This window comes from Gossypium hirsutum, chromosome D01, assembly GCF_007990345.1.
Source record: "Gossypium hirsutum isolate 1008001.06 chromosome D01, Gossypium_hirsutum_v2.1, whole genome shotgun sequence".
NCBI classification, from domain to species: Eukaryota; Viridiplantae; Streptophyta; class Magnoliopsida; order Malvales; family Malvaceae; genus Gossypium; species Gossypium hirsutum.
The window spans coordinates 52,790,559-52,816,053 of record NC_053437.1 but is presented as its reverse complement, the minus strand read 5'-3'; the positions used below and the strand labels follow the sequence as shown (position 1 = coordinate 52,816,053).

The 25,495-nt window shown below is 32.9% G+C and overlaps 1 protein-coding gene, 1 long non-coding RNA gene and 1 pseudogene across 2 annotated transcripts; 2 read left to right on the top strand and 1 right to left on the bottom strand.

The window, feature by feature from the left end:
• The first annotated feature begins 5,122 nt into the window (after positions 1–5,122).
• LOC107921573 (probable pectate lyase 5) lies at positions 5,123–6,934 on the top strand (annotated as a pseudogene).
• A 3,660-nt stretch (positions 6,935–10,594) lies between these two features.
• LOC107921094 (uncharacterized) lies at positions 10,595–16,051 on the top strand. The gene is made up of 3 exons (XR_001690932.2): positions 10,595–11,078; positions 11,157–11,858; positions 11,969–16,051. It is a non-coding gene; the product is annotated as an uncharacterized lncRNA (long non-coding RNA).
• A 4,362-nt stretch (positions 16,052–20,413) lies between these two features.
• LOC107922229 (T-complex protein 1 subunit epsilon) lies at positions 20,414–24,842 on the bottom strand. Its single transcript, XM_016852145.2, has 9 exons — positions 24,541–24,842; positions 23,790–24,108; positions 22,724–23,072; positions 22,419–22,551; positions 22,242–22,294; positions 21,849–21,951; positions 21,057–21,223; positions 20,851–20,964; positions 20,414–20,752 (listed from the first exon to the last, which is right to left on the bottom strand). The coding sequence occupies exons 1-9, from the start codon at positions 24,737–24,739 to the stop codon at positions 20,582–20,584; spliced, it is 1,608 nt and encodes a 535-aa protein (XP_016707634.1). The 5' UTR covers positions 24,740–24,842; the 3' UTR covers positions 20,414–20,581.
• Between the last annotated feature and the right edge of the window lie 653 nt (positions 24,843–25,495).

The window sequence follows — 25,495 nt, the reverse complement described above, 5'->3', positions numbered from 1 at the left end:
TAATTGTGTAAATTTAAAAAATAAAAAGGTACTAATTGTAAATGGATTGGAATGTGAAATATATGCTAATAATTGAGGAATTTTACATTTTAGATCAAGATCCCGTAGATACTCGTGGAAAGGCAAATCTTGTGGAATAGTCCCTGAACTTTTGCAACTACTACAATTCAATCCAGGTAAGTTTGTACGGTCTGAAATTTAACATTTATATGAATTTTTGAATGTTATATCATGATACAATATATATTCCATTTTTGACGATGAACGATCGTTTGAGATATGTTATCGAATTTGATGTTCAGATTGAATTGAACGCAAGATAGAGTACAATCGTGATTTGGTGTGTTACGGGGGATTGGAGTTGAGATGGTTATGGAGTGATGTATATTCATATTACCCAAGTAAACCAAGGTTCAAAATTTGTTACGAACTCTCGTGCTATACTTTCTATTTGGTGTGTTTCGGATGGATTAGCTCTTATGAGCATCTGGCATGTTTGGAAGGATTGGCTCGTGTGAGCATATGGCGTGTTTTGGAGGGATTGGCTCGTGTGAGCTTCTAGTGTGTTTTGGATTGACAATGTACTCCAATCTATAATTCATTCTCTGAATTGAAAACCTCGTTAAGGTATTTGGTTTAAAAATTTTGATGGATTTACTATACAATTAAATATTAAATTGTAGTATGTGATTTATTAGGTGAGATTGTGGATGACAAGGAATCTTCGTGGTTGTATTTTTAATGTTTGAATTGTTATATTTACTTTGGTAAGATTTATCGTTTTAATACGTCGAACTTACTAAGCTTCATTAAGCTTACTAGTTTTAATTTTTGATTTTGTAAATACTTGGAAGGTTGGACAATCGGATCCGCACTCAAGTCACACTATCCAACTTAATTCGGTAGTTTTTGGAACATTTATTTCAGATTATATTACATGTAATAGGTTTGAATGTTGATATTAACATTGTGGATATGTAAATAGTTAAGTATGAACTTTGTAGTATAAATTGTTTTGGTTGATCTCCTTTTGGTACTTTTGGTGCCATATTAGAATGTGTTAATATAGATATGTGATATTTGTTGGAGTGGCCAAAAGAGTATGTGATGAATTGGTTATTATATGGTTAAGATATGGTATGTTTGAAATGGTATTGATAGGTGTTAGTTTGAATAAATTGATAGGTTGAATTGATGTTTTCTTTTGATATAAATTTGTATGTACTTGTGGTACCAATAAGAGTACATTGGTTAGGTACTTAATAGGTTCATTTGGCATGTTTTTAGCTTGATTAAAGGCACTTTGAATTGGTTTTTTGATTGGAAAATGGTTTGCTTAGGTCCCAAGTAAGCTTGAAATGGTAACCTGGTTGTTTAAGGCTCATTTTAGGTCTACACAGCCTGAGACACGGGTGTGTGTCTCAGCCGTGTGTCCCTTACAGGTTTAAAGGTTACTTTTTGAAAGATACACGGCTTAGCACATGGCCTTGCACACAGGCATGTGAGGCCATTTCGAGGGTTACACGACCTAGCACATAGGAGTGTGGCTTGACCATATGACCCAAGTCAGAGAGTTACACGGGCTGGGACACGACCGTGTGTCCTTATTTTGATTGCTACACGACCGGAGACACAGGCATGTGACCCCTGCAGACCAATTTTTTTAAAATTTTTCCTAAACTTTCCAAATGTTTCTAATTTAGTCCTAAATTGTTTCTATTGTATTCTTTGGGCCTCGAAGGCTCGATTAAGGGACACTATGAATGTATTTGAATGAAATTAAGTTATGTTTGTGTTGATGTATGAATTGAATGATTTATAGTTTTGATTGTTCGATAATGCTCCATAACCCTATTTCGGCGACAGATACAGGTTAGAGGTGTTACATTGACCATTTCAATGTGAGTGTTTTGGTCAAAATTTGTCTCATTTTCCACAGCCTCGTCAAAGTAGCCCATAACAGTGATCATATGGTCTTTGATCAGAGTGTCAGACTTTTTCATGGCATTCATCAAGTTAGTTATGGCAAACTATTGAGCCAAGGCAACTTGGCCTCTAACCATGTCTTCTAGCTTAACTAGAATCACTTTAACAGTTTTACAGCTCTCTAGTTACTTATACAAAGTACTCATCACCCCTGATAGCAAGTAGCAACGAGCTATCTAACCAGACTTTGCCTAGCGTTTTATAGCCTCAGCTTGAGTGGCCTGTGGGCACTTATTATCAAGAACAGTTCTAAGTTTCTCATAGCTCAGGACAATTATTAGGTTCCTTTTCCATTCCTTGTAGTTACTTTCGTTCAATTTGTTTACAGTGAGCATGTTTAATAAGGGAGTTGGTGCCATTTTTAAATTGAAACTAAAACATTCATGTATAAATATCTTCGTATTAAGCAAATGTCTCAAAACATTTTGCAACATTACGATATGCATTAAGATTAGGGGTGAGCAAAATCTGATTCGATTCAAAAAACTCGATAAAAAATACAAATTTTGAATTAAATAGTTCGAGTTATTTGAGTTAACCAAGTTATTTGGATCAACTAGAATAAAAAATTAAGTTTTTTTATTTAACTCGAATATGAATTACACAATTCGAGTTTTCCAAAAATCCGAATAAGAAAAGGCAAAACTACATTATTTTGATAAATGTTTACTTTTTTAAAAGTTAAAAACCCATTAAGTTAAAAAGGCAAAACCATTATATTGTTTATGTAGTTAAATAATTTTGTACATCGTCTACTAGTTAAATAATCGGTCCATGTAAATGCAACATTGAGTATAAATAATAGGATTCACTAACTCGACTCGACTTGACTCGAAATTTTTTTACTTAATTCTATTCGAAAAAATTTATATTGAGTTCAGTTGCTAAAATAGGATTCGTCAACTCTACCAACTCAATTTTTTTTACTCGATTCAACTCAACTCGATCGAATACTCACCCCTAATTTAGATGATGCATGCATCTTACATTAAACCTTAAAAACATTTGTAAGTCATTGCAATGATAATTCCCACATCCATTGAATAAAGCTACCGTAGAGTGATCATGATCAACTAGTAAGAATATGGATTTCCATCCAATTACTACATGAACCTAATTCCTTAGGCATTCACATGTACTAATAATCGTGTAACGTTTGGCCATCATTCTAACTAAAGTAAAGCTCCGCGGGGAGTTACTTAACTAGAAATTCTTTAGTGTACAACCATCAACTCAACACGTATCGCATATTGCACCACAAATGAGTCATCGTTGGACAATTTCATCAAGTAGCATGCTTTGACTAGTTTTCATCTTTTGAAGATAGAATTTCTTAATGTATCGCATGATAATACTTACCACAAGGGTTGGTCCAACTATTATATGATAATAAGAATTTTTTGCTTACTTTTAGGTAGTCTCCTTAGTTAAATCTACATGACAACGTCTACCTTGGGGTAGGTCCATTTCATGCCATCACAAGAGACCATTGATGGATGCCACAGGTATTGTTTAGGGACATTCTCCCACTCAATATTTCAAAAACATGCAAGGTTTTTAATTTTTGATTTCAATCATGTATTATCAATATATGCATGACAAGTACATGTGGCATTCTTTCCTAAACTATATGGCATTCTTATCTCATGTATACATGACATGCTATGGAAATTTTATAATATTCACATTCATTCATTCACAAGAGTCAATCAAACAATTTTGATTCTCCACAATTTTTCTTTTAGGGAAAAACTGAAGAAGTGAATGTGACTCATGCACCAGGTAGGATCCCAAGAAAGGGAGGTAAGTCATATTTGACCACTTAAAAATCAAGTCTTTCCTTGCCAAATCCAATCCTAAACATGCACCTTTCCATTTCCACACTTCTCGTAGTAATCGAATAACCTAAAGTAGTGAACAGAATAACACATGTATTTTCTCATTATCACACTTCTTATCTTTAATAGATCAATAGTGGATCATCTCATACATATATATCACAATTATATCATAAATAATTATTAAACAGATATATAAAGAGATGCGTAATAAAATAAAATTGTCAGTGAAGGTTTCCATGGTTCTATTTCTAGAAATTAAATGAAAAAAATTACATAATTTTTCATCACAAGGCATTCCTTATGTCTTTGATCGCCATCGTTCCATCTTTTCCTCGTCATGGACTCCTTTTTGGAAAATTTACATATATGTCCTATGTCCGTTTTCGGCTCACAAGAATTCTATAAATAAAAAATAACTCTACGTGGAGATTATAGCCCACGGTCTATTTTCTAAGAACTACAACATTGGCAAAAATAATAATTATATAACAAAAATATATAATAATGAATTCATTCACATGCATTCCCCTAAACATGTGAATAATTACAAGAATACCACATCCTATCAACTATTAATCAAACAAGATGAAGAGAGAGATTTTATCTTGGTTTACACCATAAACATATCACAACCTAGATCTAATACCAATTTTTGGAAAAAAAACCTAGTTTGAAAACAACTTTCTTCCATGAAAATTAGTACAACTAATGTACCTTTTAACTTCAATTTTAAGTATTGATTGTTGCCAAAAACACTTAATTGAAATCTATGGTTTTATAAGAGCGAGAGTGATTTGCATTTATAACAACTATGAGAAATATATATATTATAAAAAATAATAAAAAGCTAGAAAGTCAGATTCAGTAGCTCACGTGGCATTTTTCTAATTTAAAAAAAATGATAACTCTTCATTTAATTTTTCTTTTCTTTTAACTTTTGAACTTGCATCATTTTAAAAATAATAAAAATATTAACGTTTGCTAACTTTGTTACTATGGTATACATGTAACAATCAATATATACACTATGTTAACAATTAATTAATTTTTTAATATTAAAAATTTTATTTTAAATTTTTTAAAAAATTAAATTTTTAAATATCAATGTTTTTCATCTATTTTAAATGATTCCATGAATTAAATAAACAACGAAAATATTTTTTTAGTGAAATTGGAAAACCAACCTATGCTGATGGCCTTTATAAATATCTCTCATGTTTCTTTGTTTCCCAGAATTTTCCTGTCCTTTCACTTTCTCTCTAAATTCACTTACTTTCTTAAACAGAATAAAAAATAAAAGGACTCAAATGGCAATCCCATTGTCCCTCTTTCTGCTGGTGTTTTCTTTCTTGGCTCCCTCCATTTTCTCGGCCTCTCCAGTTCAAGACCCTGAGCAAGTTGTTCGACAAGTCAATGAGTACGTACTTTTTTCATCTCCCATTGATCTTTCGTCAATGGCGATTTATTTATAAAGCTGGAGATTTAACTGTTAAAGATTATTCTTTAACTTCTCCATATTTCTTTTAATATATGCAGAAGCATAAGGAATGCTACGGCAGCTAGGAGGAAGCTGGGATTTCTCTCATGTGGAACCGGGAACCCCATTGACGACTGCTGGCGGTGCGACCCTAATTGGGCAAAGAACCGTAAGAGGCTAGCCGACTGTGGCATTGGATTCCGTAAGCGTGCCATTGGTGGCCGGAACGGAAATTTTATGTTGTGACGGACCCCAGTGACCGTGATCCAGTGAATCCCAAACCCGGTACTCTTAGGCATGCAGTTATCCAAGATAAACCTTTGTGGATCATATTTGCTCGTGACATGGTGATCAAACTGAAGGCTGAATTGCTGATGAACTCGTTCAAGACGATCGACGGCCGAGGTGTCAGCGTCCACATCGCCGGTGGGCCATGCATTACTATACAGTACGCGACCAACATTATAATTCATGGGATTAACATACATGATTGCAAGAGGGGAGGGAATCTTTACGTGAGGGATTCTCCTACGCATTATGGGTGGAGGACTACATCGGACGGTGACGGGGTATCGATATTTGGGAGCAGCCACGTTTGGGTGGACCATTGCTCCTTGTCTAATTGCAATGACGGGCTTATCGATGCCATCCACGGATCCACCGCCATCACCATTTCTAACAATTACATGACACATCATGATAAAGTCATGCTCCTAGGTCACAGTGACTCTTACACCCAAGACAAGAACATGCAAGCCACCATTGCCTTCAACCATTTTGGAGAAGGGCTTGTGCAGAGAATGCCTAGGTAATTAATACATATATAATACTTTATTTTTTTATCTCAATAACCAAATCCAGAATCATAAAAATGACTGCTTTTTATTTTCCACTTGTAAGCAGATGCAGGCATGGATATTTTCACGTGGTGAACAATGATTACACGCATTGGATAATGTATGCAATCGGTGGCAGTGCAAATCCGACGATCAACAGCCAGGGGAACAGATTTCTTGCACCAGATAAAATGAATAACAAAGAGGTAAAATAATTATCAACCTATCCCTTAATTTGAAGCCTTATATAAGGTCTTAAACAAAATAAAAGAAAATTTGCAGGTGACTAAACGAGAGAATACGCCGCGGAAAAAATGGAAGAAATGGAATTGGAGGTCAAGAGGGGATTTGATGTTAAATGGAGCATTCTTCACACCTTCCGGCACCGGAGCCTTGTCGAGTTATGCGAAGGCGTCGAGCCTGAGTGCAAGACCGTCTTCGCTTGTCAGCTCAGTCACAGCAGGGGCGGGTGCACTGGTTTGCAGGAAGGGCCGACGTTGCTAGGAATATTGAGGCATGGAAGACTGAAGTAATAACCATAAGAATGAATCAATAGATTTATGTTTATGTATATTAATTGGTAAGTTACATATATATATTCACTCTGGATCATGTATACCAACTTCAAGCTTTAAGATCAGCCTGTTTCTGTGAAAGCTTATCAGTTAGCAGGAAGAAGAGCAGATAAAAGTGTTTGATAAATTCAATGAAATGAATCGTCACTTTTCCATTAGTAGGAAATAGAGTGTCTATAAATTGTATCCGATATGATTTTATAAAAAATATAAATATAATTAAAGCATAGTATAAATCCACGGATTGTTAGTTTTAGGTGTTACTTGATTTTTTTTCCCATCAGTGAATCGAGCTTGATGCAAGGAGAAAAAAGCTGTTTTTTTTCCTTAGACATAAATAATAAAATTAACTTCTAATCTTTATTCATTTTTCAGTTCGAAATTGAAGAAAATGTTAACTAATTATAATAAAGTAGCAACTTATATGATAATTTATTTGTATTTCATGAAAAGTTAAAATAAAAAATCATCAAATTTTAAAAAGAAAATTATTCACGTCCACGATGAAGTACATATTAATTGTCACACAAACTATCACATCAATATTGTTAAAATTCTAACAATGTAATAATTTTTTTTGTTTTAAAAAATACAATAGGACTAAATCTTAAATGTTAAATAATTCTAACATTTATCATTCTTGAGTTTTTTACCTAAATAATGTAAAATAATTAAATAAATACTGAAATATAATAAAAGGCAGTAATATTTACGAATATAGACAGGAGCTACAGTAAAAAATCAATGCAGCCTGACCAATTGGTGGCACTCCTCTCCCCAGCCACCGGCCACATCAGATTTTAAAAATATTTTTTTATGGGTGTTGCCTGATCAATCAGCGGCACCGGACTGAAATGTGATGACCTAAAATATTTAGGGACCTAATATATAAATTTTTTATTTTGATTGAAAAGCTTTAAGGTGACGTCTGACAGTTTGACGACACCAAACTTTAAAAGGGTAAATTGGTTAATAACCCCTTCTTATTTATTTTCTTTTATTTCCCTTCAACACCAAAAATAGAGAGGCCTATTATCAATTAATCCAAAAAAAATTCTACTAAAAAGTATTTTTGTAAAAAAGTCGATTTCAACTGAAAATAAATTTCATTTATTTTTCGAAAAAAAATTCAAATTATTTTATTCCAGTTCGAATATTTTTTCGAAAAATAATTTTACAAAAAAATTTATTTGAAAAAATAATTTTTGAAAAATAAATAAAATTTATTTCCAATTGGAATCCGTTTTTTTACAAAAATACTTTTTAGTAAAAAAAATATTTTGGAGTAATTAGTAATAGGTCTCTCTATTTTTTGTGTTAAAGAAAAATAAAAAGAAATAATAAATAAGAAGGGCTTATGAAGCAATTTATCTTATTTAAAGTTTGGTGCCCCAATCTCTCGGGCGACACCCTTAAAGCTTTTCAATCATGACAAACTTGCATATCAGATCCCTAAATTTTAGGTCATCACATTTCAATCCGATGCCGCTGATTGACCAGGCAACACCCATAGAAAATTATCATTTTTTAAAACCTGATATGACTAGTGGCTGGTGAGAGGGGTGCCACTAATTGGTCAGGCGACACCGATTTTTTACCGTAGCTCCTACCTAGATTCTTAAATATTATTGACTTTATCCCATTCTAGTATTTATTTAATTATTTTATATTATTTGAGTAAAAACCAATTATACTTCCATTAATTTTAGACTTTTCCTTTTCCTCATCTATTTTTTTACGGTTTTTGTTATACTCAATGAAAAATTCCGTTAGTAACTTCCAATAACGAACATTAAAATGTATTAAAATATTATTTAAAATATTTATTTTAAATATTATTTGCAATAAGAAAAAAAATTTAGCCATCATTTAGATTAAACTAATTTTTAATACCACATGCGTTGCAAGTGATTTTCATGTTTAATTTTTAAATAAAATATTTTTAAATATTGTAATTAAATTTTTAATATGTTATTTGAATTGTTAAATATAATTAAAATGAGTTAACTTATTTAATAATTCAAATATAATAAAAAGAAATTTTCAAATATCATATTAAAATAATGACATTTTGTAGATCAATATTTTTTTAATAATATTAAAAAATTCAAATTGTATTAACATATTTGTATTATTTTCAACATACCATATAATTTTACTCCATGTAATCATCATTGAAATAATAACAAATAAATGCTATTAAAATATCTATACTATTTATTGAGTTGGTGACATCTTCAAGCGGACCACCAACTCGGTTAAAGAAATTATGAAAATATTTTTTTGTAATTAAAATAAGTTATATAATTCAAGGGTGATTTAGTTTTCCATTTAAAAACCCAATAAAAATATGCATATGGAACCAATTGCAATAGTAAAATCTTTACTTTAAATCACTCAACTAAAACTTTATTTTAATATTTTTATGCATTTCAATATTTATTATGCATATTTTATTACCTCCATCAAATATGTATTTGATTGAGTATCAAAAGTTAACTTGACATCGACTTAACATTAATGACAACATCATGATAACCAATTTTAATATAATTTTTTTCATTTTAACATCATATGTATTTCATGTGTTATTATCAATTAGTTATAAATCATATATTTTATTATTTATTGTATATTATTTTTAAACACACATTTATGTTCTTAATTTGTGATTTCTACCCACATAAGTGTGTCATAGGATTTCTAGTATTAATTATTTTAATAATTCAAATATAATGCTAATAAAAAATTCCTATTATTAAAACATTTGTACAAACAATAAAAAATAATATATTGTAAAATAAACTATTTACTATTTACTATTTACTACTTACTATTTATTTGTATTTGTATTTGTATTTGTATTTTTTTTCTTTTTCATTTTCATTTTCATTTTTTAATAGTCAATAAATTGACTATAACAATTTGTAAACAATATTTATGAAAAGGGAGTCATTTACACTGATGTAAAGCTAAAGTAGTTTTATACTCTTTCATATATTTTTATTCGATTAAATTTTAACAATCCAATTGTTGAATTTTTTACATGTAATATTACTTGTCATGCATGTAAATTTTTGAACCAATTCAATATCTGTACCAAATCAATCTAAAAATTTATTTATATTAATTCTTATTAAACGGTTCAAAGTTTTCTTATATAAAATAAATAGTTAGAAAATTTTAATTTACGTTAAATTTGACATTCATGATCTATATGAATTGAATAAAATGTATGACGGTTGGATCCTTAAAATATTAATTATACAAAAATATACAAAAGGATATAAAACTAACAAGTGTAAATAAATCCCCCAGTATTAATTAATATGTAGCAAAAAATAAGATCAAGTAAAATTAAAAAAATATATATTTAGAAGAAACTTTTTTTAAATGATTATAATTATAAAAAAATACATCAACTTTTACTTTAATTGTAATTATTTTAAATAACTTTTTTAAGTAATAAATGTAAATTAAATTATAAGTATTTTTAAATACCAATTTAGTAATAAGATAGAAATAAATAGTATTCTCATCTATTCAAAATTTTTTTCAAGCTCGTACTTTTATATATATTATAGATCTATAATACATATCCTTGAAATCATTTTTAATGATTACAATTGTACCATTAAAAGTATTACATGTTCATATTGATAATACTTTCAAAATTGGGCAAACTATAAAAATAGTTCATTATGTTTGATCACATAACCTTAATTTGTTAGGGACTATCATTAATAATATCAATTTATAAAATTTTGATCATTGTATCGTTACCTAATATTAGGAGTGTTAACGGAAATCACACTTGGCAAGGAGTCAATTGTTTTTTTTCTAATAACCATCGGGCAATCCGCCCATAAATGCAGTTCCTACCAAAAGCAAAAAAACAATACCATCAATCTCATCCGATCTTCGACCAAGGTAGGACCCAAAACAACCGCTGTGGAAAGTGACCAGATGTATATCGCAGCTACTATAAACATACCCAAAATCATCCACTAACAAGCCCTCGCCTTCTATCCCGATCTACCTCCTCTTGAATCGACAACGGTCCATCCTCTACCCAACATTCGTCTCACTTCCGGATGAACCCTTCCCGAGCCAACAGGTGCGCAACTGTGTCCCACCCCCCCCCCCGGTTTAATATGATAGAATTTAAAATGCTCAAAACCTAATAACATTTGTCGAGCATCCCTAATATATCCACTGATTTTCAATCTGTCAATCCCGGCATGTTTGAGTTTGGAAATGACCATTGCTGAATCCCCTTCTAGCTCCACCCGTCGAAGCCCTAGATCCCTGGCAAATTGAACAGCATGCACACAGGCCAATGCCTCCGCAACCGCCGCATCAGGTATATGCTTTTTCCAAAAATAGGTCGATCCTAGCATATAACCCTCTGAGTCGCTAACAAGCACTCATGTACTTGCAGAATGGAGATGACCATAGAATCCAGCATCAAAGTTTACTCGAACCCACGTGTCAATTGGAGGCTTCTAAACCAACAAGTCAGTAGTCTCCGAATATACGCGCTCCTTCAACAAAGAATCCATCTCTGGCATAACCCAGCACAAAGATAAGTAAATCCTAACTAGATTGATAGATTCCCTCATGAATGATTCCAAATAGCCCAAATGGTGATGATGAATAATTGAGTTTGCTTCTCATCCTTCCCAAACAGTTGTCCTATCCATGCAATGGGTACATCAACTAAATCATCTGAAAGAGTCCAATTAAAACCCCCAATTGTTGTCAAATTTCTATTACTCCAGGACAGTCTTTGCACGCATGAAGATTTGTTTCTAGACCAATACCGCACAGCGGGTGCATTTTCTATCCACCCCACTCTTGCGTTGAAATAGATTAGATTTTGTGGGGATGTAATTGTTAATAAATCGCTAGCATGTAATTTTCATATTTTCAGGCACATGAGCCTCCCATAATTTTCTGTAAATAATTCTTGTATCCTGCCCAATGTTGTTGTATTTGTCTCCTCCGTCCTTGGGAAACCCCGCAGCAGCAATCTGTACCTACTGCAGACAGTATACTCCCCAGACTCTTCCGGATACCATTTCCACCGATCGTTCAAGTCATGAGAAGCTAATGGGATACTCAAGATTTTATCCACCTCTTGGTCAGTAAAAGATGCCCTAATCAACTCCTCATTCCACTGCTTTTGGCTACCATCAATTAGGTCAATTACCTTATCAATCCTACTAACATGGTCTTATTGAATCTTGCAAGGTCGATTCCCAGGAAGCCATACATCTTCCAATATTGATATCGAATGCCCATTTCCAACATGTCAACCACAACTCATCTGTAAAAGACCCTTTGCAGCCCAAATACTCTACCAAACCAAAGAAGGTTGACTCCCTAACTTTGACTCCATGAAACTTTTATTAGGGTAGTACTTAGTTTGAGAACACGCGCAGCTAAAGAATTAGGATTATTCATTAGGCGCCACCCTTGTTTGGCTAACAACACGATATTAACCTTCGACAAAATACGGAACCCCATATTGCCCACCTCCTTTAAATCACACAATCCATCCCACGAGCACCAATGTATCCCTTTCTGCGAATTTGATTTCCCCCACCAATAACGAGACATTAAAGCTTCCAAATCTTTGTAAAAAGTACTAGGGAGTAAAAAATAGGACATAATATAATTCGGAATGGCTTGAAGAATCAACTTAATAAAAACGACCTTACCACCCTACGAAAGACGCCGATTGTACCACCCTCCAATCCACTCAAGAAAGTGCTCCTTAAGACTACAAAATGCCCTTTTTCCGTTACTACCCACAACCACTGGCGAGCACAGATAAATCCCACGATTCATGGTACTACAAACCCTCAAAATATCCTCAATATCTCGACGCATTCCTTGGATCACATTTGAACTAAAGTAAACTAGAGATTTTCCAAAATTGATCTATTGGCCCAAACATTGTTCATACTCTCTCAGGATTTCCACCACATTTCCAACCCCTTCAATTGAAGCCTCTCCAAATACCAAACTATCATCCGCAAACAATAAATGAGATACTCGAGGCCCTGAATGAGTTGCTTTTACTCCCTTCAAGAGTCCATCGTGGGCCAATTTCAACAGAGAAGTGAAGCCCTCATTGCATAAAAAAAAAAAGAACAGGCTTAAGGGGTCACCTTGACGCAACCTCAGGTTGGCACGATATTCCCCCTAGCTTCTCATCCACAACTACCGAATATTTGACCGAGCGAACACATCACATGACAAGGTTAACCTAATTCACGTCAAATCCGATTTTGAGTATAACCTTCTAGATTAAATGCCATTCCATATTGTCATAAGCTTTGTTCATATCCAACTTCAGAGCAAAACTACCTTTAATCCCCCAACGCTTATTCCTAAAAGAATGAAACAACTCAAAGACCACAAACGTATTATCTATAATCAACCAGGTAGGTACTGAGGCACTTTGTGTCTCGTCAATACAATGAGTTATAACCCTTTGTAGTTTATTAACAATCATTTTAGATATAATCTTAAATAACACATTTCAAAGACTAATAGAGCTAAAATGAGTCATGTTCTGTGGGCTACAATTCTTGGGAATAAGAACAATATTTGTATCATTAATTGCATCAAATAAAGCATCGTTACTAAGCACATGCAAACAATAATCACTAACATCCTTGCCCACAATATTCCTAAATTGTTGATAGAATAAAGTAGGCGTACCATCTCTCCTTGATGGCTTAGTGGGTGTCATACTACAAACAGCTAGCAAGACCTTCTCCGTAAAATTAGTACAGAGATAGCTATTCATATCTGTAGAGATAGAACTCGGAATGCCTGATAACAAATAGTCCATATCCTCTGTCCTTTGGTTGCAAACAAATCCCTGAAATAATGGCAAGCCACTTTCTCAAATTCATCAGCCCTCCTAACCATTCGTCCATCAACATATTTGATCTGATCCACAACCTTAACACGCGTCGATGGGAATCCAACTTATGGAAAAACATTGTGTTGCGGTCACCATATTGCAACCAATTAACCCGTGCTCTCTGCTCCCAATACCTCTCCTTGTCAATCTCAAGATTAAGGTTCATTTTGGCTAAAACCATTTCCTCCAACACCTCATCGTCAGGCTCATAAAGGATTAATGGACTAATAAAACTTTCACAAAGGAAGTTCTGCATATTACTCGAAAAAGTTTCTAAATAATACAGTAACCTGAAACAGAACTTTTGTTTAAAACGAACCAAGTTTAAATATCAGAAATCTAAGAAGGAAAAGTCTGAATGAAGATAATCCTTTTGGATTTTGTTGACAAAACATTGATTGAACAAAATAATCATGAGTTAGTAAGAAGAGATCTCTTTGGTAGAAAATTCTTCGTGCATAAATTTTGAATGTGGCACTTTAAGAGTGGTATAAAGACCAAAGAATTACATGTTTGGCATCTTTAAAGATGGCGATGGGAAAGGATTGAGAAAAGACCAGATCTCCTCATTTTGTAGTTACATCTTGAGGATGAAGATACAACTTTTTGCGACCTAGAGGATTGAACTTGTAGGTTTACAGTAGGGGCAATTTAATTAAATGTTTCATTGAAGACACCGGCCAAGAAGGAACGTGTTGACGCATGGCCGTGACAAAGCCTTAGTAACTTCGAGTAATCAACCTAAATGAGATCATTCTCGGAAAAATAAAATTTTACATTCATCCAAACACCATTCACACATGTCTAGTTAGGAGCATTTGATTCATTTTGATCATGCCATCCTAATCATTAGGCATAATTAGGTTCATTATACAGGTCATGTTCCCCAGAGAACAGATCAGGGAAATTACAGATATTGTCTCCCTAAGTAATAGCGGAGCAGATCGAAGACGGTGAATCTTATCTTCAAGAGTAAGGAAGCAGATTTAAGCCACAAGTCCTATATCCCTGGTCAGCAATGGAATAGACTGAAGAATTACAGATCTTATCTCCCTGAGATTACAGCGGAGCAGATTGAAGCCGGTAATCCTATTTCCCTAAGATTACGGTGGAACGGATTAAAATAAAGGATCTTATCTCTCTGAAGTTACAGTAGAGTAGATCGCATCAGGTCTTATCTCCTTGAGATTACAGTGGAATAGACCGAAGAATTACAGGTCTTATCTCCTTGAGATTACAGTAGAATAGACCGAAGAATTCCTAATCGGAAATGGTGAATCTTATCTCCCTGATGTTACAGCGGAGCAGATTGAAGCCAGTAATCCTATTTCCCTGAGATTACAGTGGAACAGATTAAAATAAAGGATCTTATCTCTCTGAAGTTACAATAGAGTAGATCGCATCAGGTCTTATCTCCTTAAGATTACAGTGGAATAGACCGAAGAAATTACAGACCTTATCTCCCAAGCGGTGTAGAGGAGCAGATTAAAGTCACAATGGTGGATCCTACTTCCCTAACATTGCAGTTAGAAAGATTGAAGCTGTAATAGTAAATCTTACTGCCCAGTCGGTGCAGTGGAACAGATTGAAGCTACAACAACGAATCTTGCTTCCCCGACATTGCAGTTAAACAGATTAAAGTTTCGAGTTACAAATCCTATCTCTCTGATATTGCAGTGGAGTGGATCGAAGTACCAATTCCTATACCTCTAAAGATGCAGTAGGATAGAATGAGGCAACTCGAAGAAGAAGAGCACCAAGGTCTAACACGACCGGTCAAAATTGGCCATTTTAGAGTCTTTGCTCCGTTCCCGTTACACAACAACGAGCAAAGAGGGGCAGCTATAATACCCTAATTTTGCCCGACCCAAATCAAATAAATAAACAAAAAATATATAAAAAAATAAAAATAAAAAACAAAATTATTAAAAGTCTATTAGTCCAGCAAACCTAAAATACAAGCTAAGTCCATTTATAGATAGCCCAATAACCCAAACACTAAACCCAATTAGCCTAAGCCCAATAACCCTAACCCAGACTCAATGCAAGCAAAAGTCGGAAGCCCTAGTGGTTGGTGCGCCGCTCCTGCCTTCAGCACGCGTCGAGCCTCCACGCCACGCACACCCCAGTTGGCCTCCGTACGTGCCACGCCCACTGCTCCGTACGTCCGTACCTGCACACAAGCAGACAAGCAAAAAACAAACAGAAAACAGCAGCAAAGAGAAAAAAGAAACAAAAAATATATTTGTTGTATTTTTATTTTCGTTTTTATCTTCGGCTATAAAGCCATTTTCCAAATTTTGTAAACGTTACGCACAATTAACACACAAAAAGAATCAAAAAGCAATAGAAGAGTTTTTTGGAAGGTGATTTTTCAAAGTTTTGTTTCTTTTTTATTTTTGATTTTATTCTTTTCGATTGATATTTCTTTCTTTTCCCTTCTTATCAAACATATAGATATATAAGAATAGGTATAAATTAAAAAGGAAATTACCTTTAACAGCGCTGTTGGATCTTCGCTCCCTCCATCACCGTCGGTGTCTGGGCGGAGATTAATCGGTGTTTGGATAGCCGAGTTTTGAGTGGAGAGCGACTAGGGTTTCATTGGCTGTAAAATGGCTGAAATGTGTTTACTTTTTTATTTATAAGAGCCATGTAAAACGACACCGTTTGAGGCTTGTTTCAATACCTTCAAAACGGTGTCGTATAAGCCATACCCGATGATCCAACCTGAACACGGCCAGATCCGCGTGTTTTGGTCTAGGAGGGAATATTTGCGCCACTAGTCCTCCTGATTTGTTTCATTGATTTAATTCAGTTTTTTGTTTATTTTCAAGATTTACCCCACATTTTCGATATTACTTCATTTTGGTCCATTTGCAGCGCAGCGTTTGAGTGGGCAAGGAATATTTCCTATTTTAGTCCCTATGTTATTCGCGCTTTGTAATTTGGACTTTTCCTTTTGTTTATTTCAGATTTACCCCTAAATTTCTACTTTAATTCGAAATCAGCCTATTGTTTTATTAATTAGTTTAATATCAATTTATTATTATTTGGTATTTTTTATTATTGTTATATTTGGTTACATTTTCGGTTACTTATTGTTTTACATATATATATTACTTTATTATGCACTATTATTTTTAAATTCTTTTATTTAATTATTATCATACATTATTATTTTAACTTTGTGATGAATTATTTTTTATATAATATATTTTTAATAACTTTTATTTTATAATATACTTTTAAAAGCCATTTTTATATATTTCATCTTTAAAGATTTATATGATAATATCCCTATTTAATATTTTTTTATGTATACAACCTATATTAAATTATTCTTATTATACATATGTATGTACATAAAATACTATTGATTTCAAATTATTTGTTTTTTAACTATATTTTTGGTTCATTTCAAACTTTCATGTATATATATTATTTTAAACTTATTTTAATATATAATTTCCCTTCTTTCATGTTACCTTATTGTTATTTAAAAAAACTTGTTACATTTTATTTAATTTGCTTGTTATTTTTTTTAAATTAACCTTTTAATTCATCTTGCTTGCTAATATGGATGTTAGTATATGCTTAGTGTAGGGTATAAAATTGTTGCTCTTACATATATGATATTGTTTATTAGTATATATCGAATCTTTGTTATTCATTAATGCATGCTTTAGTTTACAAATTATCATATCACGTTGTACATCATTATTCAATCGTTTTTTATTTATTCAAAAGATTACAAATGTTAAAGTTATTTCATACAAAAATTTTCAAAATGACGCAATACTCGAAATTTGGAATCCTCGAGAGAATTGAGCCCTAACGTATTGGGTTCCGATTTTCCTCGTTGAATCTAAATAATCGAAAATTTTCTTTAATCAAAGCACATAAGCCAAAAACTCATTTTCGGGAATTCGATATGTCGTGTCCTAATGTATTGGATGTGACACGTCGTTTTCTCGAAATAAAGATTTTAAACAATAATAAGGGCGATATTCAATGCTCGGAATTTTGAGAAATTGTGTCTTAACGTATTGGGTTTCGATTTTTCATCTGACTTAAAGCAATTGAATATCTTTTTTTTAAAACTTCACCACACAAGTTTTGAAAATCAAAAGACAAACTTATTCTCGAGGACTAAAATGCCGTGCCCTAATGTATTGGGTGTGTCATTTTATTACTCTGAGACGAGGAGGTCTTTGGTATTAGCCTCGATTTATCCAAGCATCTTTTATAAAAAGCATTAATAAAAAGGAAGGATCGTATTTTAAAATCTTTTCAAATTCTCGACACTAAGATATTAAACAATCAATTCGGTACCAATTTTGGGCGTTACGAGGGTGCTGACACTTCCTTGTACGTAACCGACTCCCGAACCTATTTTCTCAAAAATTCGTAGACCTAAAATCATTTTCAAAGTGATCCGATCACACCTCTTTAAAAGATCGGAGGCGACTCCAATTCTCATTTTTTAAAATCGACAACAAACTTTGTTTTATTTTTAAAAAATGGTTTCGACACACAACATACTGATAGTAATCATATATTGTATTAAGAACTGTAATGTATGCTACCTGGACTCTTGTTTTACCGTAAATTACATGTTTCGGCATATATTTGGAATAGGTATGGGGATATAGTCTTTCAAATATATGAAAAATATTGAGCATGACTATATAAAAACAATTTAAAATATAAAAATTTTATTTATAAACAAAATCATTGTAATATATGTAAAACAATTTAAAATATAAAAATTTATTAATATGTACATAAATTTATTAATATATGTAAAAACAACTTTTCCGCAAAATATTTTACACAGATTCATTCAAACACCAAAAAATATTTTCAGTAAATCATTTTTCAGAAATCATTTTCCAAAAAATATTTTACTGACAAACAATCAGACCCTAAGTGTTAGGCCCTAATTGTTAGGCAACTGGTACCAGATTTGCATTTGCAATTAGGAGTGAGCATTCGATCGAATCGAATCAAAAATTTTCGAGTTAATCGGGTTTTCGAATCTCATTTTATCATCCTAACTTTATATGAATTTTTCTCGAATCGAGTGAGATAAAATTCGAATCGAATCGAATATATTTGTTCGAGTTAAATTTTAAGAAACAATTTTGGGTCCTTGTAACCATTGTTACCCATCGTAATAAAATTTGTCCACCTTAATCAAATTTTTTATTAACTTTCATCACTTCATAATTTATTTATTAATTTTTTATATACTGATTAGCTTCTTTGCTTGCTTAGTTGTTTCAATTATCTTCAGATTCTTGTCACTATGTATTTTAAAATTAAAAAATATATTAAATGTAAAAATATGATTTTTTAATAAAAGTTACTTTAAAAATAAAATGTGAAATTGATACCAATATAAAATTTTAACACGAATATTTTATGGCATAATTAATAATTCAATTTTAATATAAATATTCAATATGACTAAACAATTCAATAATATAAATAATATAAAATGTAAAATTTAATTTAATAATATAAATAATAGATATAAATAAAATTATTACTATTTATATTTAGTGATTTTTTTTGAATAATTTTAATTTTTTATTTGAAAGTAAATGGTGAAAAGTAAAAGTTTAAAAGAAAAATAAAAAGTTTTGAGGAATAAAAGTTCGAGAAAAAGTAAATAGGAGGAGTAAAATTTTAGAAGAAAAATATTAAAAAAAATTGAAAAGAGAGTTTGGGATAGATGGGAGGTGAGATGAGAAGTGAATAAAAGTTTTAGGAAAAAAGTGGGAGGGAGTAAAAATTTGGAGGGAAAATAAAAAATTTTGAGAGTTTTTAGGAGTAAAATTTTGAGAAAAAATAAATGGAAGAGTAAAATTTTGATGAGAAATAGATTTTGGATAGATTGGAGGGTCGGAAGGGGAGGAGAGTAAAAGTTTTTGGAGGAAAGTAGAGAGTAAAAGTTTTGAGAGAAAAGTAAAAAAATTTAGGAGTTTGAGGTAAAAATATAAAATATTATAGTTTAATATTCGAATTATTCAAGTTATTCGAATTCGAAAACTCAACTCAATTCCAACTCAAAATTCGAAAAAAAAATTCGAGTTGATTCGAATAACTCGATTAACTCAAATAACTCGATTCGTTTAACTCGAAATTCGAATTTTTTTTTATTTTTTCGAGTCAAATCGAGTTTTGCTCACCCCTATTTGCAATGGTATTCTATGCGCCGCATTAAAGACGAGAAAGAAACAAAGTACATGAACAATTAGAACCCCATTGATTTTAAATGACAAGCTTCGGGTTATCAAGCAAACTACCTACAACAAATTAAATATTCCCTTTAGCAACAGCTTCCTAACATCTTAGCAACGTAAATTTGGTCTCACTCATCCACGAAAAAATTGAAACTTACTATTTCATGTAATAATCCTTAAACAATGATACTCAGAAATACAGGAAGCTAGGTAATATTAAAGAAATGCGTCAACCAGACAATAGCAACCGAGCAAGCACGCAATGCATGCTGCTCAGTAATGGCACCAATGCTTAGACACAACATGACCCTGAAAAAACAAATAGATGTATATATGTATATTTGAATATACGTATATGCATGCACATATATATAACTGATCTGACATCTAGCCTTTTTTTTTAGATTTCTTTTTTGCTTCTGGATAAAATGGAGATTCAGAAAAGAAAATGCATTGAATGATTGAAAGTAGAAACTAAAGATTAAAAAAAAACATAAACAACCGTTGTCAATACGAAGGGTTTATCATTCTATTTCCAACCAACAAAGAGCTTGGCAGTTGAAAAATACATAAGCAAAACATGTTCCTCACAAGTGAACAATTGTTCTGGAGTGAACCATACAAAACAATCAAAACACGGTAACCTTCAGAGTGAAGCAGTACAGAAATTATACCTCAGTAGTCCGATGGAGAAATGACATCATCAATTTTCAAAATCATCTTTACAACTTGCGTTGCCAGTAAGATCTGTTGCTGCTTCCCGATCAGTGTTTCAAAGACGTCTTGCTCCCGCATATCATTAGTCCCAACATCATTGCAGTCTATTCCATAGTGTGGATTATTGTCCTGCAGACAGATATAAGGAAATGAAATTAATGATAATACTCCATTCTGTCGGGATTGCAGAAGACCGAAGTTATCATTATACAAATTATAGTAATTACCTTAATTTGCTGAGATTTCACTGCTGATAGTGTCTCAATGGGTTGGAGTCCGCTATTCTCAGCCAGGGCCATGGGGACTGAGTCTAAAGCATCAGCAAATGCCCGGATTGCATACTACAGATAAAACCAAAAATTTGATATTATATAATTGCTCCAACAGAAAAGCATGTTATGTTATTCAGATGATTATATGTGCTTCTTCTTACCTGCTCAACTCCTGGATATTTATCTGCAGCTGCCTCCACAGCAATTGAGCAAGAAATCTCAGCTGAGCCACCACCATAGACAATAGAATTGTTGCGAATGAGATTCCTGGCCACACACAATGCATCATGGATACTGCGCTTTGTCTCTTCTATCATCATCTTGTTTCCTAATGAATGATCATCAACCACAAAGGAAAGCTTTTATGAGATATATACGACTGATCCATCTCAATTCAGCTTGCATTACACCCTGGAATATTCTACCCTTTAATTTAGACTCTACAGCATTATAAAGTTGAGAGCAACTCTATGTTATAATAAACACATGTAAATGGTCAGCCAGTTACATTGACCAGGAATAATGATGTCCAAAGAGCAGCAGATAAATTGGATTACCAAGAAAAAGGAAGCAAGAAATCTCTTGGTGTGTCAAAATGTCATGTAAGTTTTATTCTTACATTACTCTTCAACCAGGTCATGTTCCTATTTGTTTATTTGGTTTTAAGTTCATCAGTAAAAAAGGCCATACACTAAAACTGTCCAAGAAAATATTTTGGTACTAGATACTATCTCCAAGAATAAACCACCGAGTCATTACCATTGAGAGACTGGGTGGCATATTTTATAAACTATTTAGGAATGGGAAATTAAAAACAGGACTAATTCACTTAATTCACCAAGCATGTAGGCTTAAACCTAACCAAAATACAAAATCAAATTTTGACTGAACAAAGATGACTTGTTATTATCAATAGAACAAAAACCAAATAGAAGGGGAGAGAGAGAATCTACCTCCACGAATAAATATGGTTACAGCCCTGGAATTTGCACAATGTTCAATGTACAACATTTTATCTTTTGTGGTGCCAAAAGACTTCTCTCTCACCAAACCAGCCTAAAAAAATAAAATAACATATAAGTGTTTCCTATAAGATCTAGATACAAAGCCTGGGAATTAAGCTGAGATTTTAAAATGTAAATACTTCAGCAAACATATATTGCTAGTCCAAATTAGCAATTCTTTAGTTCTTACTTAAACTAAAAGTCATCAATTGTTAAATCATCTCACTTTAGCTTCAGCAGTTGTCCTCTATCTAATGCATAAAAAACATCTTACTAGAGAGGAATTTATCCAGCACATATTTCTAAGCAATGTGATATACAAAACAATGGAGCAAATCATACCCTTCCCAACTTTTCTGGGGTCAACTCCTGGAACCTTGGTACAATCCTTCCACCTATGAAGATAAATATAATTAGATCGCTGATACAATTGCACACTACATCAGCCGCTAAATCTTTATCTATCAAGAATTCGGCTGACATGTCCTTAAATGAAAATAAGCCATAATCAAAACAAACCCGTAGCTATTGCTATGAGCTCCAACTCCACACCACCAACCCATCTGACAGCAGGCAAGTTCCGGTGCATTAATAAATGATTTGCCTCATCATCAAACCCCCATTGACAGATAACCAAGGTGGCACCAACATCCTGCAACAACATTACTATCAGAACAAGTTCTCTACCTCAGAATTGCAACAATAAGACACCCGCTTCCCCATCTCCCCAAAGAGAATAATCTAAAGAAAGAAAGAATGTGAAAGATGAAAGATAAACCTAAATTGAGAAAGACACTCCACAGAACATAAGTCAGCAGCCATACCTTGCACTTCTGAACCATGTCATCAAAATACTTTTGCTCTTGCAGACGCAAAGTTTGAAACTTCTCCACCGTATCAATGTCTACCTTATGTTTGGTCTTTGGCTTAGGGGGCTCAAATGGGCAAGTTAATATGGCAATTTTAGCATCTTCAATTTGCTTTGGCATCTGTGGATGACTCATGTCCTTATCAACAGTGATTCCATATATTAGCTCAGTATCCTCCAATTTTCCCCCAACTTTCCCCTCAACCTTAATCATATCTAAATTGACATCTTTCCTCTCTAGATCAGCAACAGAAAGAACTGCTTTAACAGAAATCTCAGCCAAATGGCGCTTGCATCGGTTCACACTGCAAAATAACAAATCCTCTTCTCAATACTACCAAGTTTATGAACTGCTAGATGGCAGAAAGAGCTAATTTAATTGAATGAAGTGCCACATAATTCAGTTGGTTCAATGGTCCTTCACAAATACCCTACCACAACCAAAACAACCCTGAACATTTCTGATTTGCAAACACAATAAATCAACACAGATTTTATTTGAGGATGAGTAAGCCCAAATGATTACTGATCAAGATTAACCAATATCCTAGCAAGGTAAGGTGTTAAACAAACATTAGACACGGTGTTCTTGCCATACAAAACGATGCTACCACCTGGCATCTGTTTAACAGTTCCATGACATAATTTGCTAAAGAGAATATTAATGGCACCTTGTACTGAACAAAGTATTATCTTAAGAAAAATCTTTATTCAATTGCAGACTACAATACAAGAAGAAAAGCTAAACAAATCGATTACATTTAACATCATACTAACAACACAATGCATCCATAATTATGTAATCTGATCTGGCAAATCCTAGTGGGGGAGACAGGATATTGCAAATAGAAAAAATATAGGATAGGATAATAGCATATACATATTAATTAACCTTCAGACAGAAAAGCACCATCTTGAAACAAATTAGACATGATCATGCATTATGGCAATCCAACCATTGCTAAGGGCAACAGAAAATGTAGAGTAAAGAAATGGACAGGAAAAAGAGCTAGGAAATTTACATTTTTGAGGACAAAGTGGTCATGCATGTTTGAACCAAAGGCTCTATATTTGATGCTCCAAAATCAAACTTCTGAGATATGTGCTCCAAATGCTCAACGGCGATTCTTGAAGCCATTTCATACCCCTCTGCAATTCGTATGGGATGAATCCCACGTTCTAATAACCGCTCTGCCTGCTCTAGAAGTGCTCCAGCCATGACAACAACACCAGTTGTTCCATCACCAATTTCGTAATCCTGACTCCGAGATAGTTCAACCATCAACTTAGCAATTTGGTTGTCAACATCCATCTGCTCCAATATTGTTGCCCCGTCATTTGCTGAAAAACATCCATGAAAAAGAAAAAAAAAACACATCAGGGAACTTTGAACAGGATATAGCATAGGACTTCACCAATAAATATGAAATACTTAACTTTACACATTTACCCCAGAAATATAAAGTTCACGAAAATCTCACCGGAAACATTAAGCTTATAACTTTATGTTAGCAAAGTGTTATCTATACCAAAGCATCCAGTTCAAAAACTAAGTTCAATAAAGTAACTACAAGCGCTTAAAATTACCAATAAAGCATACATTCCTCTTCTCAAGTAGCTTACTTTAACTAACGTCTCATTTGGAAGCTCAAACTCAAACAGATCCATAACCGAAAAATCGTTTTAAGACCTAATCGAGTAACGAGAAGCCTAATGATCAAGCATAAATTTAGCGGGGGGAAAAAATAAAGAAAGAGGTGGAAAGGAGTTAACTGATGGTAACATCGCCATCGGGGCTTTGGAGAATCTTATCCATGCCCTTGGGTCCGAGAGAGGTTCGGAGGATCCGGGCAACGGCTTTGCCAGCGGAAATGTTGGCTTTTTGGGCATCGATCCCTCTCAGCCTGGTTTTCTGGTCTTGCTCTTTGAGTATAATGAAGGGTCTCCCGTACTCATCGAAAGCCAACGCCATTTCCTCAAAGCTTTAGTTGCTGCTGCTTCTTTGAAGAGTTTAGGGTGAGAAAGAGAGCAAAATGTAGGCTTGCTTTTCGGCTTTTCCGTATTTTGAAAACCCCTAACTATCTTTTTAGAAATTTAATTTGGGCTTTCTTTGGTTGGGCTTAGCTCTAATTTGTCACATCGGGTTATCTCACATTTCCCGCAAGTCTAATTATAATATTTATATATTATTATAAAACACGGGTTAACATTAATATTTAAATTGAGGAAAGTAGTAAAGAAATTAAAATATATTATGAAAGTATGATTGATTAAGAAAATTCTTGCTTTAATAAATTTATATTAATAGAAGGTTTTTTAAATCAAATTAAATAATTTAATCTTTTATCAAATACGCAGATAATATTGAGAATAATTTGCATTTTTGTTTAGTTATAGGGATTAAATTGAATGTTCAATAATCAATGAAGGACCCAATTATCAATTAATCCTTTTTAAGAATTTAGAGAGCAAATTGGAGATGTTAGATAAATTTAAAAAAATTAATTAAACATTAAAAATTTAAGTATTGAATTTAAATTATAAAATATATTTGATATATTTCTTAAAATTAAGTATAGAATATGATTATGAGTTTAATGAATTTAAATTTAAATTTTTAAAAATAAAGTATTTAAATAATAATACTAAAAGAAATTAAATAAAATAGCAAACATACTTAAAAATTTAAATCACTGAAAATATTAAATTTTAGTTTATTTAATTTTCT